The sequence below is a fragment of the Pan paniscus genome, chromosome 17 (genome assembly GCF_029289425.2).
Source record: "Pan paniscus chromosome 17, NHGRI_mPanPan1-v2.0_pri, whole genome shotgun sequence".
NCBI classification, from domain to species: domain Eukaryota; kingdom Metazoa; phylum Chordata; class Mammalia; order Primates; family Hominidae; genus Pan; species Pan paniscus.
Genome location: NC_073266.2, coordinates 41,118,492 through 41,133,484, shown reverse-complemented (window position 1 = coordinate 41,133,484; position 14,993 = coordinate 41,118,492). Strand labels below are relative to the sequence as shown.

The following is a 14,993-nucleotide window of genomic DNA, read 5'->3' as shown; positions in this document are numbered from 1 at the left end:
TTCTCCTTGCTCCTCAAACTCCCACCCCCTTCCCCTCAACTCGTGAATTTGCTTAACTTACTCATCTTCCTAATCTACAAACCTCACAACATCTGTACCCATATACCTGCCTACCCTTGGTATGGAGAAGCTCCTGTCCTCTGACACTCACTCTCTCTCTCTCTCTCTCTCTCTCTCCTCTCTCTCTCTCCCCACTGCATCTCATTTCTTCCTTTCTGCTAGATCATTCTGATCAGGATTAAAACAAATGTGCTTGAAACAACCTCGCACTTTTCCCCCACTCACTCCATTTGACCCACACTGACTCTCTGGCTGTTTCTCAATCACTCCAAGGCTGCTCCTGCCTCAGGGTCTTTGCACATGCTGTTCGCTCTCCCAGGAACACGCTTCTCCCAGACTGAAGTCTCTTTTTGGCAGTCTTCCTTAGCAACTCCATCTAAAGCAGTGCTGCCCTCTATCTCCGTGTCTATTCCCCTACCCGCTTCTCTTCATCCTCAGCAGGAATTGCAAATCATTTCCTTTTTAAATTATCCTCTTTATTGGATTATAACTGCCCTGAGGGCAGGGCTTCATCAATTTTGCTCACTACTATAAACCTAGATTGGTATCTGGCACAGGGTAGGCACTCAGTATTAGTTGATTTGATTCATAAATTAAAATGGCAGAAACTATATTTAGTTACTCAGAAGTTTAACCAACCACAGGAAGGAAGGCAGTAATTGCAGACTGATACCTATGTCACTAAATTTAGCTATTAGAAAGCACAGTCTAATGAAATCTAGACTCGCTTTTTCTACTCTAATGGAAATCCATGTGTTCCATGAGCAGGGCCTCCCCAGAACCTATTCTCAGCTCCTAACTTGTGACCACTTGCCCGCTCTGGCCAGAAAGCTCCACTCATGCCCAACTCAGCTCTTCCATCTCTGGGCAGAGTCTCACCAGTTTCAGAGACTTCTCAGGTACTCACCTTCCTTGCTTATCATGGCCAAATCAGAGAGGAAAGAGGAAATGAGAGTTATTCTTTTGGTCACAATATATTTCTTCATTATGATTTATTTCCATTCAAAAAGAGGTTTCCCAGGCAACAATGCCTCATTCTCCTAATCTCTGCACCTCATCACATCTGACCCCTTTTATCAATGTCTTATTATTTTGACTTTCTTACCAAAATAGATTTCTCAACAATATTTAATTAGAGTTACCACTTATGACAGGGCGTGGTGGCTCATGCCTGTAATCCCAGCACTTTTGGAGGCGGAGGCAAGAGGATAGATTGAGCCCAGGAGTTTGAGACCAGCCTGGGCAACATGGCGAAACACCAACTCTACAAAAACTGCAAAAATTAGCTGGGCATGGTGGCACGCCCCTGTAGTTCCAGCTACTCAGGAGGCTGAGGTAGGAGGATCACCTGAGCCCAGGAGGTAGAGGCTGCAGTGAGCTGAGATCATGCCACCACACTCGAGCCCAGGCGACAGAGTGAGATTGTGCCTCAAAAAAAAAGAAAAGAAAAGAAAAGAAAAAAGTTACCATTTATTAAACACTAACTGTGTTCCAGATGCATTATGATTTACCTCATGTAATCCTCATAATAACTGTATGGTGTCCCCATTTTACAGATGATGAAACCAAGTCTCATAAAGGTTAAATAACTCACTCAAGGTCATGTCTTTAGGAAGGAATACATTTAAAGCCAGCTCTATTAATTCCAAAGCCCATACTCTTAATTATGACACTGTACATCTACTTTAGGCTCCTGGTACCAACTGGTTCCCTCTTGAAAGAACTCAAGAAGTTCTTTCTGGAAGGCTTAAAGCCCAATTTTTCAACGGTTTCCATGCAATCCTCTTTCTTCTACTTCTCTCGCTATTTTCCTGTTCCCTATGTGTAGTGTTGGCATGTTACTGTTACAGGAAAGGGGGCCCAATCCAGGCTCCAAGAGGGTTCTTGGATCTCGTGCAAGAAAGTATTCAGTGCAAAGCAAAAGCAAGTTTATTAAGAAAGTAATGTGGTGAAGGAACAGCTACTCCATAAACAGAGTAGGGCATTCCCGAAAGTAAGAGGAGGAACATGTCTTACCTAGGTAAGGTAAGGACAAAAAAAGATCATGGATCTTTAGGTAAGGATAAATAAAATATTTTATATAGGATAAAAAAAGATCATGGGGAGATGTGCTCTGCTGCAAGGGTTTGTGATAAAGGATTAATTTTCGTAATTACTATATTTTGCAAGAATCAATATTATTATCTTTAAAGCAAAATTAGGAATGCCTTTGTTCTCAAGATATCGGGATATTAGGACACTCCCAAGTCTGGGTCTGCTTAGTAAACATTATCAATCTATTCCCCTAACTGTAAGCATCTCCAGGCTAGGAATACCTAGCTTTCTGGGAATGCAGCCCAGCACGTCCCAGCCTTATTTTCCTAGCTGTCACTCAAGATGGAGTCTCTCTAGTTCGAACGCCTCTGACATTACTGTCAGTGGGGTGTTTGGCAGCTTTAATGATATGTAAGTCATCTGCTCCAAGGCAAACGCAAGTTTACGATGTGGGCCAGGCCACATCTAGGCCTGCCCAATTAATACCCCAAACCCAAAGTACTTCCTCTTAGCCTAGATTTATGAAAGAGGTCTTTCCTGGTAGTTTACACAATCAACCATCAACTACTGATCTATGAGAACCAGACACCTTCCTCAAGGAGATAGTCTGACCCCAACCTGACTCATTCCTCAAACCAGGTTTTTCCCTCTCAGTTCTATTTCAGTTATTATTTTAACCCCTTTATGAAACAATTACACTTTTTCCTGCTTTCTTTTCCCACATTCCCAATTCCCTCATCTCAGCTTTTTAGTTTTATCACTCACTTAAATATTTTTGAGGACCAGAAAGGGTATCAATACATACAAAAATAAAGTGAAATGTGTATAAATTCTAGAAAGACCACAGAGGTCTCACTCAGGGACAACATTCAAAACGTGTAACAACAACAGTCATGTGGCTTTCTGAGTTCCTGGAACACACCAAGCATGTTCCCACCTCAGGGGCCTCAGGCCTCCAGGGTCGCCCTCTCCCAACCTCGTTGTGAGGCTGCCTTCCTCTCAACCCTCAGGTTACTCAGGTTTCTGCACCAACATCATCTCCTTTCCTTCTTTTCTTTTCTCTCTCTCTCTCTCTCTCTATCTGCCCACCTCAGCCTCCCAAACTGTTAGGATTACAGGCGGGAGCCACCGCACCCTGGCCATCATCTCCTCTTTAATTTTTATCACAGAATCCTGTTTATTCTCTCTAAGGCAAAATAACAACCTACAATTATTATATTTACTCAACGGCTGCAGTCTCCCCATGGGAGGTTAGCTCAGTGAGGACAGGGGCCTTTTCTGCCTTGTAACTGTACTTCCAGCTCCTTATATCACCATCCCCTATACCTGGCACATAGTAGATGCCAATAAATATTTGCTAAATATAGAAGTGAATGGACATTACCCACAAGTGCGTGGGCACGCTTGTCTCCAGGCAGCACCATTCTTATTAGTTGATTGGAATCTACTTTAAGAATCACCTCAAAAGTCAGTCTTCCAGCCTCTGTTGAGCTTCCAGCTGTTAAAGCGGTCAATTAAGACAATGAGTCCAAATGAAGCACCAACCCAGACTTTATTAACTTACTGTGACAGTGCAGGCAAGAGATAAAAAAGAAGAGGGGCGGGGCACGGCGGCTCATGCCTGTAATCCCAGCACTTTGGGAGGCCAAGGCAGGCGGATCACAAAATCAGGAGATTGAGACCATCCTGTCTAACACGGTGAAACCCCGTCTCTACTAAAAATAGAAAAATTAGCTGGGCGTGATGGCAGGCGCCTGTAGTCCCAGCTACTCAGGAGGCTGAGGCAGGAGAATGGCGTGAACCCGGGAGGCGGAGCTTGCAGTGAGCCGAGATCGCGCCACTGCACTCCGGCCTGGGTGACAGAGCAAGACTCCGTCTCAAAAAAAAAAAGAAGAAGAAGAAGAAGAAGAGAAACAGGCTGGTTCCCCAGTGTTCCATTTCCCCCCACCACCCACCCCCTCCCACAAATTCATAGTTTGAAGTCCTAACCCCCATGACCTCAGAATAGGACGGTATTTTGAGATAGGGCCTTTAAAGAGATAATTAAGGTAAAATGAAGTCATTATGGCAGGCCCTAATCCAATACGCCTGGAATCCCTATAAGAAGAGGAGTTGGGGACACATACGCACAGAGAAGAGACCATGTGAAGACACAGGCAGAAGGTGGCCGTCTACAAGCTAAGGAGAGAGGCCTCAGCAGAAACCAGCCATACCCATGCCTTAGACTTCTAAGCCTCCAGAGCTGTGAGAAAATCCAGCTGTGCTGTTTAAGCCACCCTCGCTGTGGTACTTTGTTATGGCAGTCCGAGCAAACTGACGCAGGTTGAGTATCCTTTATCCGAAATACTTGAGGCCAAAAATGTTTCAGATTCGGGATTTTTTCTGGGGGCGGGGGGGCGGGTATTGGAATATTTATATTATACTTACCAGTTAAGCATTTCTAATCCAAAAATCCAAAATCCAGGAAGCTCCAATGAGCACTTCTTTGAACGTCATGCTGGCACTCAAAAAGTTGTGGATTTGGGAGCATTTGGGATTTTGGATTTTTGGATGAGGGATTCCCAACCTGTATGGTGTACTAGTAAGGAAGTCTCAGTGGAGGCACCTGGGAAGAGCCTCAGCCAAGGCTCCTGATAAGGGAGCCCCCAGAATAGAGGCTCCTGGGTCAGGAATGCAAGATATGTATATGAGAGGCTCTTGAGCCAGTAGAGCCTGCGTCGTTGACCAAAACTCCCTCCAGAAAATTGCAATGCATTCACTGTGCACCAAGTCAGGCGTGGGGAGGGCAGCTTTCCCCCATGAGGCCTCCCAAGTAAAGCCTTGTAATTGCAAATGTTGGGGGCTAAAAGATCACACAGAGGATTTTGACCTAAAGATGAAGTCCTCACCCTCCTCTTCAGAAATCATTTCAGTGGTGCAGCACGCTTAGCACAGGAAGTTCTTCTCTGTAGCAAATCCCAGTACTTTGTGCTGCAACATTACACCCTCCTTCCTATTTAATCTCCCATGAAGATGGAGAACCGCTGCTTACAAACATCTTTGTAATGATTCTAAAGGCCCTTGGCCTCCTCTTCCTCATATTTAGTCAGGCAGTTCTACTGTGGCTTGCTTCAGCTACAATTTTCTTAAGCTGCAGTGACAGTCACATGTGGAGTAGCCAGAGAAAGACCACACCCCAGAACCAAGGCAAGTGATCAAAGAAAATGAGGATGCTGCAGGTAACATCAAGTATAGGAAAGGTTGAAAGAATCTCTTCTAAGCCAGCACCTGCTCAGAGAAAGAGAATAAAGAGTTCATCTATCAGGGTGCAGTGGCTCACGCCTGCAATCCCAGAACTTTGGGAAGCCAAGGCAAGTGGATTGCTTGAGGTCAGGAGTTCAAGACCAGCCTAGGCAACATGGTGAAACCCATCTCTACTAAAAATACAAAAATTAGCCGGGCGTGTTCACACATGCCTGTAATCCCAGCTACTTGGGAGGCCGAGGCAGGAGAATTGCTTGAACTTGGGAGGCAGAGGTTGCAGTGAGCCGAGATCGCACCACTGCACACCAACCTGGGCCACAGAGCAAAACTCCGTCTCAAAAAAAAAAGGGGGGGATTTCACCTGCTCTTAGCATTTCTATCAGAAAATTTTACTTTAACAGCTATATTTTTATTCAAAGAAAAGTCTAATAAGTTTACCTAGAAGATAATGAAATAAAATAAAAGAAAGAGAACTCAATAAGTTTATAACAAGCTTATTTAGTGATTTTCCTAATGAAGTCTCCCAGAACATGCTGCTACTTTTTCTAGTTCATCAAAAACATTTAGAATTCAATGATACATTAAAGATACAGTAGATGCTAAGTCCTCATAATAAAATAGGAAAGCAGCCTGGAAACATGTAAGAAAATTGAAAAGTCTGAAATGTTTGCATTCTCATCAAATTACTGTGCAAACTATCTTGCATAGAATCTTTGCCACCAATGTCTTTCATGCACACAAATGTTTGGCAATATTTAGTCTCTGCAGAGCCAATCCCACGACATAGGGAATAGGAGCTTTCATTTCACAATTCCATCCCTTCCCTCCCCTGAAGCAGCCCTCTGTGCCCTCACTAGTAGTGGAGGAATTATCCAACCACTGGGCTCTGTTCAAAAAGTGGATCCAAGGCTCACAGGTATGCACCACCCCCAAACTCGGGCCACCCCACATGCATTAAGCAAGGATCAGGGGTAAGACACACACAACACAGCTTACTGCCATAAAGAAGTGCACATATTTCTTTTTTTTTTTTTTTTTTTTTTTTTGAGATGGAGTCTTGCTGTGTCACCCAGGCTGGAGTGCAGTGGTGTGATCTCGGCTCACTGCAGCCTCCACCTCTGGGTTCAAGCAATTCTCCTGCTTCAGCCTCCCAAGTAGATGGGATTACAGGCACACGCCACCATGCCCAGCTAATTTATTTTTTATTTGGCCAGGCTGGTTTTAAACTCCTGACCTCAAGTGATTCACCCGCCTCAGCCTCCCAAAGTGCTAGGATTATAAGTATGAGCCACCATTCCTGGCCTTAAGGATGACTCATAATGTGCGTGATCTCTAAATATTTGTTCAGCCTAGAGCTCTTCTCATTCTTTTTAGGGGTCACATTTTGAGTTATCAGGTTGCAAAGTCTCACAAACCAGGACCCTAGAACTACACACAGAGCCTCATGCAGGGTCCCCTCTCTGCTGCTCTCCCAAACAGGGATAACACGCATACACTGAATGGTCAATACAACTGCTGGTTAACTGAGTTGAAGCTAAAGTTACTGCATTAAGTTTCTAAGGCTGCCATACAAAGTAGCACAAAATGGGTGGCTTAGAACAACTGAAATTTCTCTCTCACCATGCTGGAGGATACAAGACCAAAATCAAGGTGTCAGCAAGACTGCCCTCCCTCTGAAATATGTAGAGGAAGGATCCTTCCTTGCCTCTTCCAGCTTCTGGGAGTCCAGTCCTGGGCATTGGGTTCAGCCACTGCATCAGACACAGTAGGGCCACACCTGTCTTCCAGAAGACAGATTGTTGAAATTCAGGTACTTTTAAAATCAAACAGCAATTCCATCAGGGTGTTGCTCTGATAAGTAAATTCTATGGTGGTGTTGCCTTTTGAATATTTCTTCAAAAAGCATTGATGGGGTGTCTAAGACAAGCTTCCACAAGGAAACAGTGCAGCATACTTTGCACAGGAATTCTACTCTATGGGGCATCTCAATACTCTGTCCAGACATGAGCAGGAAGACAGGGCCCCACCCTCAGGAAGCTCATGATCCTAATAAGGAGACAGACATGAAAATGGATGGCTCCAAGGTGATAAGTGGCATTAGCAAGGCAACACAAAGTTTAGCTGGAACTCAGAGGAAGGAGTAGTTAGCATGTCTGTGACAGCATAGTATAGCGGGTAAGAGCGTGAATTCTGCAGCCAGAGTACCTCGGTTTAAATCTGGCTTTACCACATACTAAGCATGTGATCTTGGACACATCACTTAACTTCTGTGTGCTTCAGTTTCCTCATTTGTAAAAGAAGCATGCTAATTGTACCTCCTTCATACATTCATAAATTGTTGTGACAATCAAGAAGTCAATGTGTAATATGCTTTAGACCTGTGCCAAGCATCAGTAAGTGTTGTCTGTGTGTGTTAAATCAATACCCTGCATTAAGCAGGGGAGCAAAGCCCCTCATTACTAGGCCATTCCTCCTTCTCACCATTCTGCCCCCTATATTTGGTATCACTCCTATACACAGTATGCACAGTATATGGTGCAACTTGAAAGTAACGGAGAACTCACTTCTATTTCCCACCTCTCACAATTAAGATGTGCATAATCACTTTAAACCCATATTATTCTCCAGTTAATATTCATTTATTAACTCCACATGTATTTTCTGAGCTTCTAGGATGGGAAAACCACTGAGGGAATACAATATGTTTTTGACACTGAGAAACTGGCAGGGCACATGGGACTCAAGGAGCTGGCTTTCCTCAGGGCAGTTTCCACCCTGTTGACATGAGGGATCTAATCAGTGTCCTATGACCTCATTCAAACAGTTCTTTATTGCAAAGCAGAAAAAGACTCCCTGCCTCTGAGCAGATGCAGCCCTGCCCAGGTGACCCTACTCACCCGCTTGGCCAGGAATCCATGTATGTAGCACAACCATAGGCAGCTCCATTGACTTAGACCACTCAGGTGCCACTTAGTAAATCTTTTCCTAACTAGGCAAATGGTTCCAGAATGCAGAGAGTTAACACAGGTTTCATAAATGCCTAAATTACAACCAGGAATAAATGTATGATTTGGAAAAATGTATTATTGCCACTAAATTAACCTTAAAAATTAAAATCTCCCCCCAAAATGTTATTTGAGCTGATAAGAAGTATCTTTAAACAAATAATATCTAGTTATTAAAACAGTACTAAAACAAGTTACTATTTCTATAATATAGAAGGCTATAGAAGTCTGTATGCCAGTGGATTATTTAGCATGGCAAATGTGTTCAGTATATAATGCACTGTACATTTCTCTCTTTTTTTTTTTTTGATACAGAGTCTCACTCTCAAGAGCTGAGGGAATCCTGCTAGCAGATCTACTCTACAAGGAATGCTAAAAGGAGTCATTCAAGATGAAATAAAAAGACACTAGACAGTAATTCAAAGCCATACTAAGAAAGAACAACAGTATAGGTAACTACATATGTAAACATAAAAACCAGTATTATTGTATTTTTGGGTTGTTTTGTTTTTGAGATGGAGTCTTCCTCTGTTGCCCAGGCTGGAGTGCAATGGCGCGATCTCAGCTCCTGGGTTCAAGCAATTCTCCTGCCTCAGCCTCCCGAGTAGCTGGGATTACAGGCACCTGCCACCACGCCCGGCTAATTTTTGTATTTTTAGTAGAAACGGGGTTTCACCATGCTGGCCAAGCTGGTCTTGAACGTCCAATCTCAGGCGATCCGCCCACCTCGGCCTCCCAAAGTGCTGGGATTACAGGCGTGAGCCACCATGCCTCTCCATATTTTTGGTTTTTAACTGCTTTTTTTGTATATTATTTAGAAGACAAATGCATATATAATAACAATAATTATAAATTCATAATAATGAACAATAATGTATAAAGATGTAATTTGCAACAATAATGTAAAGGACGGAGTTATACAGAAGCAGAATTTGGGATGCTGTTGAAGTTAAGCTAGTATCAATTCAAACTGGATTGTTATATATTTAGGATACTAATCGTAATCTTCAGAATAAGTACTAAAAAAAAACCTAAATATATATAGAAAAGGAAATGAGAGAATCAAAATGGTAAAAATCAATTAAACCAGAAGACAATAATAGAAGAATTGAGAGTAGCCAAAAAATATATAAGGCATATAGAAAACAAGCATCAGAATGACAGAAATAAGTCTTTTCTCATGGAAACAAAATTTTCTAACATTAATATTTTCCAACAAAAGATTTGCAATGAGTCTTGAATCTATTGTTTAAAACATCAAAACGGGCCGGCTGCGGTGGCTCATGCCTGTAATCCTAGCACTTTGGGAGGCCAAGGTGGGTGGATCATCTGAAGTCAGTAGTTCGAGACCAGCCTGGCCGACATGGTGAAACCCCGTCTCTACTAAAAATACAAAAATTAGCTGGGCGTGGTGGCAGGCGCCTGTAATCCCAGCTACTCGGGAGGCTGAGGCAGAAGAATAGCTTGAACCCAGGAGGCGGAGGTTGCAGTGAGCTGAGACCGTGCCACTGCACTCCAACCTGGGAGAGACGAGAGAGACTTCGTCTCAAAAACAAAACAATACAAAACATCAAAACGTAATACCTTTCTACTAGGAATGCTGAATACAACTTGGAAGTGAACAATTACCGGCCAAGTTTCTACTTCTAAAAATTTTTAGGCTAACCGAAGGATGGGGCAGAGCTACAGCTATAGTACCATGATTTAGTAGCTTAGACAGCAAAAGACGTGTACAGTCACTTGGGGCCTCTCACTTCGAAGGGCCCCTCGCTTACTTCAATGCTGTGCTGTCACCATCTTGATATTTAAAATAATTTTTTAACAAGGGGTTCTACATTTCCACTTTGCACTGAACTCTGTAAATTATGTGACTGGTCAATGCAGTTCTTCCATTTGAATCTACATATTTTTTTAGGTATCTTTTCAGCTATAACAACCACTAAAATCAAGTATAACATAAAATCAGGCCGGGTGCAGTGGCTCATGCCTATAATCCCAGCACTTTGGGAGGCCAAGGTGGGCAGATCGCTTGAGCCCAGGGGTTCAAGACCAGTCTGGCCAACATGGCAAAACCTTGTCTCTACAAAAGATACAAAAATTAGCCACGCATGGTGGCATGTGCCTATAGTCCCAGCTACTTGGCAGGCTGAAGTGGGAGGATTACCTGGGCCTGGGAGGTGGAGGTTGCAGTGAGCCAAGATAGCACCACTGCACTCCAGCCTGGGTAATAGAGTGAGACCCTGTCTCAAAAATAAAATTAAATTAAAAACTGAATTGTTATAAGAGCTAAACTAAATTTCTCAAAAATAAATATACACACAATTATATTTGCATATTTGTGTGTTTATAAACACACAATCATAAAACAGAGAAAGCAAAATTATTTGAGGACTGTTAAAAGTATTTTCATCATTGTTATTTTATATTTTTAGTTTCTTTTCTTGCATGTTTTATAATATAGATAATATATAAATATGGTAAAAAGTATTTTCATCATTGTTATTTTGTCTTTTAGATTTCTGTTTTTGCATGTTTTAAAATATGCACAACACATATCAATATAATACATGCATGTAGTTTATAAGTAAATAAGCACATATGGCACTAGATGTTCAACAACTTGTCATTTATGGAAGTGCATGGTCAAAAGAGTTTCTAAAACACTAATCTAGACACCCAATGATAACCTTGCTCTTTTAGAACCCAAGCTCCAAAATCGCTCCCTCTTCCCACTTCCTGTTCCTCAACAATACTTTGCAGAAGAAGGAGGCAATTTGGGCTTAGTGTCCAGGATTTGAAGTCAGGACTGGATTCAAATTCTCCTGCCCCTTTGGGAGGTCAAGACAGAAGGATAGCTTGAGGCTAAGAGTTTGAGACCAGCTTGGGCAAAATAGCCAGACTCTGTCTCTACAGAAAAATAAATAAATAAATAAATAAATAAATAAATAAATAAATAAATAAATAAATAATTGCCAGGCCTGAGGTTGCAGTGAGCCGAGATCGCACCATTGCATTTCAGCCCCGGCGACAGTGCGAGACCCTGTCTCAAAAAAAAAAAAAAAAAAAAAAAATTGCCAGGCACGGTGGCGCACGCCTGTAGTCCCAGCTACGCCCAAGGCTGAGGCGGGAGGATCCCTTGAGCCCAGGAGTTCGAGGCTGCCGTGAGCCGTGATCGCACCACTGCACTCCTGCCTGGCTGAGACCTGTGAGTAAGGGCCAGGCACTGCAAGATGCTGCTTAACATGCACCGCAATGTCATTTGCCCCGGGTGTTCGCGGTGAGGCTCGGATCTCTGAGAGCCATTCTATCTCTGTCCGCCTAAGGTCTCATTCGCCCCCAATGACTGGATGGTGGCACTCCAGGCAGTGCAGTGAAGTGAATCTTTTCAGTAACATTAGAGTGATACCGCTGTTATAACCTAAAAATTCTCTCTTAAAATACACCACAGAAGGTAATTGCCACCGACTCCTCCGAATAAGGCCCGGGAGGTGGGGCAGGAGGCGCCCCTGAACCCTCGAGGACTCAAGCCTGGCGGGACGCTCCGTGGGTGACTGAGGCGGGAAGGGCCGAGGCGCCTGCATCTCTTAGAGCGCAGCCTCACACTTTCCCCTCCACCAGCCCGAACCTGACCACAGCCTCAGGTCACCTCGCGTGCTCCCCCTCCTCGCCTCGGGCCGGTGGTGCCGGTGCGGTGCTTCCACGAGATCGCTCCTGGGTCGTGGGCCCTCGCGCGCGGGGATGGGGGCTGCCCTTCCCAGTCGCCCGGAGCCACTAGCGCGCGTGAGGAAAGGGCCCGATCCCTTCTCCGGGTGTCTGGCCGGCGCGGGAAGGAAAAGGCGCGCCCACCCCGGCTCTCTCCGAGGCCCTCACCTGGATGGTGTGGCCGCTGCCTGGGGCGGTGGGGCCCCCGACCAACTTGCAGTAGAGCTCGGGCTGGGGCCTCCCCTCGCCGGGTCCCCTCTCCCCGCAGGTGGCGGTGGCCCAAATCCTCGCCGCCTCGGCCAGGTTGAAGTAAGTCGGGTGAAGGCTGAGCCCGGCCGCGGCCCCGGGATCCCGAGCGGTCGCCCCGCAGGCTGGCAGCACCCGCAGTACCAGCAGGAGCAGCGGCGTCGGCGGCAGTACTGGCCCCAGTGCCCGACCCCGAGGCCGCGCGGCCGCCGCCATCCAGCCGCGCGGGGTCCTCCCGCCTGAGCCGTCCGCAGAGGGGCTCGGGGGCACCGCCGCTCTCCGCCTGCGCCTCCCGGACCTGCAGCGCCAGGACTAGCGCAGCCGGGGATATGGGCGGCGCCGGGGCCGCTCCCCTTGCTCCACGCGCTGGAAGCCCGCGGCGTGGGGGTGGCCTCTCAGCTCTGGAACCTGCCGCGGCTGGAGCGGGCACCAGCCGGATCAGGAACTGACAGCGCTCAGCCGCGGGCCAGCAGACGGCGTCTCTCCCGCGCGAGGCGCGCTGCAAACTTCGCGGGCGGGGAATGGGAGAGGCGTTCCCGGGCTCCCACCCAGGCGGCGGGAGCGGGAGCCTGGGATCTTCGAACCCTCCAGGCGCCAGGACAGAAATTAATTAGATCGTTCTCCTCTCTGGATACTCACTGCTCAGGTCAAAGCCAGAAAAGCCACCTGTGACCTAAGAGTAAAGGAGGCTTGTAAACGAATTTGGTTGAGAGCAGAGGAAACTGCCACTACCTACAGAACTCACATCAAAGACGTTTCGATTTCCCAGCCAAGTGTTGATTCGTCAACTCCTCAACACTGTGCACCTAGGATCCCTGTGGCACTGCAGCCACAGGCTGAGCCAGGGAACTGGGAGTGGTGGAACGTACATATTTAAAAGACAGCCAATAATGCAAGTTGTAATTTGCCAACCTGGAAAGGAACCTTAGAGGAAATCCTTTAGATGCCTAATCTGCTAAATTTTACAAATAAGCTAAGAGAGATTGAGTGAGGTACGCCACCTGCCATGATGGCCTCAGAACAGAGAAGACCCCCTCCCCCCACGACCCCGGACTGATGCTTGATCTTATATGCAGAACACCCTACTAAAACAGAACCCACATAGGCCCTCGAAGCAATTAGAGGAATGCAATATTTGTACAATAAAAATTGCAAAACCTCTTTGAAAGAAATGTTAAAAGACCTAAATGAGTGGAAAAGCCTCCCATGTTCATGGATTAGGAGACAATATTGTGAAGATGGCAATATTTCCTAAAGCAACCTACAATTCAACACAATGGATTTTGATAGGGATCAAAATCCCAACTTTTTTTTTTCAGAAATTGACAAGCTGATCCTAAAATTCATGTGGAAATGCAAGAGACCTAGAAAATCCAAAACGATTCTGAGAAAGAATGAAGTCAGTGGACTCACGCTTCCTAGTTTTAAAACTTAATACAAAACTACAGTAATCAAGACAGTGTAGTACCGACATAACGATAAACATAGATCAATGGAATAGAATTGAGAGCTCAGAAATAAACCGTTACATTTATGGTCACTGGATTTTCAACAGGGTGCCAGGACTATTCAATGGGAAAAGAATAATATTTTTAATAAACGCTGCTGGGAAAACTGGACATCCCAAAATAATCTAGTAGGATCCCCACCTCATACTATATACAAAAATTAACTCAAAATGGATTTAAGATCTCTAAATTTTACATTTAGAGAGCTAAACTATAAAGCTAAAACTATAAAATTCTAAGGGAAAAACACAGGAGTAAATCTTCATGACTTTGGATTAGCAATGCTGTCTTAGCTATGATATCAAAAGCGCAAGCAACAAAAGAAAAATATAAATTGGGCCGGGCGCGGTGGCTCATGCCTGTAATCCTAGTACTTTGAGAGGCCGAGGTGGGTGGATCACCTGAGGTCAGGAGTTCAAGACTAGCCTGGGGAACATGGTGAAACCCTGTATCTACTAAAAATACAAAACTTAGCCAGGCATGGTGGCATGTGCCTGTAATCCCAGCTACTCCAGAGGCCAAGGCAGGAGAATCACTTGAACCCGGGAAGCGGAGGTTGCAGTGAGCCAAGATCATGGCACTACACTCCAGCCTGGGCGACAGAGCAAAAATCTGTCTCAAAACACACACACACACACACACACACACACACACACACACACACACAAAGATAAATTGAAACTTACCAAATTTTAAAACTTTTGTGCTTCCAAGGCACCCTCAAGAAAGCGAAAGATGGCCAGGCACAGTGGCTCATGCCTGTAATCCCAGCACTTTGGGAGGCCGAGATGGGTTGATCACCTGAGGTTAGGAGTTCAAGACCAGCCTGGCCAACATGATAAAATTTTCTACTAAAAATACAAAAATTAGCTGGGCATGGTGGTGCACACCTGAAATCCCAGCTACTAGGGAGGCCGAGGCAGGAGAATCACTTGAACCCAGGAGGCAGAAGTTGCAGTGAGCTGAGATTGTGCCACTGCACTCTAGCCTGGGAAACAGAGAATCCATCTCAAAAAAAAAAAAAAAAAAAAGAAAGTAGAAGACAATCCGCAAGATAGAAGAAAATATTTGCAAATCATATATCTAATTAGAAATTCATATCCAGAATAAACTCTTACAACTCAACCATTTTTTAAAAAGTAGTGGGCAAATATAAAAATGGTCGATAAGCATGACCATGGAAGACGCTCAACAT

At 44.9% G+C, this 14,993-nt stretch overlaps 1 protein-coding gene across 1 annotated transcript in view; it reads right to left on the bottom strand.

Annotated features, from left to right (window-relative positions):
* LAMA3 (laminin subunit alpha 3) overlaps window positions 1-12,763 on the bottom strand; it is a 268,808-nt gene extending 256,045 nt beyond the window's left edge. Inside the window, exon 1 of the mRNA XM_063597229.1 lies at window positions 12,213-12,763. Within this exon, the coding sequence (XP_063453299.1) occupies window positions 12,213-12,506 (294 nt within the window). The 5' untranslated portion in view covers window positions 12,507-12,763. The remainder of the gene's footprint in view (window positions 1-12,212) is intronic.
* Window positions 12,764-14,993: the final 2,230 nt, after the last annotated feature.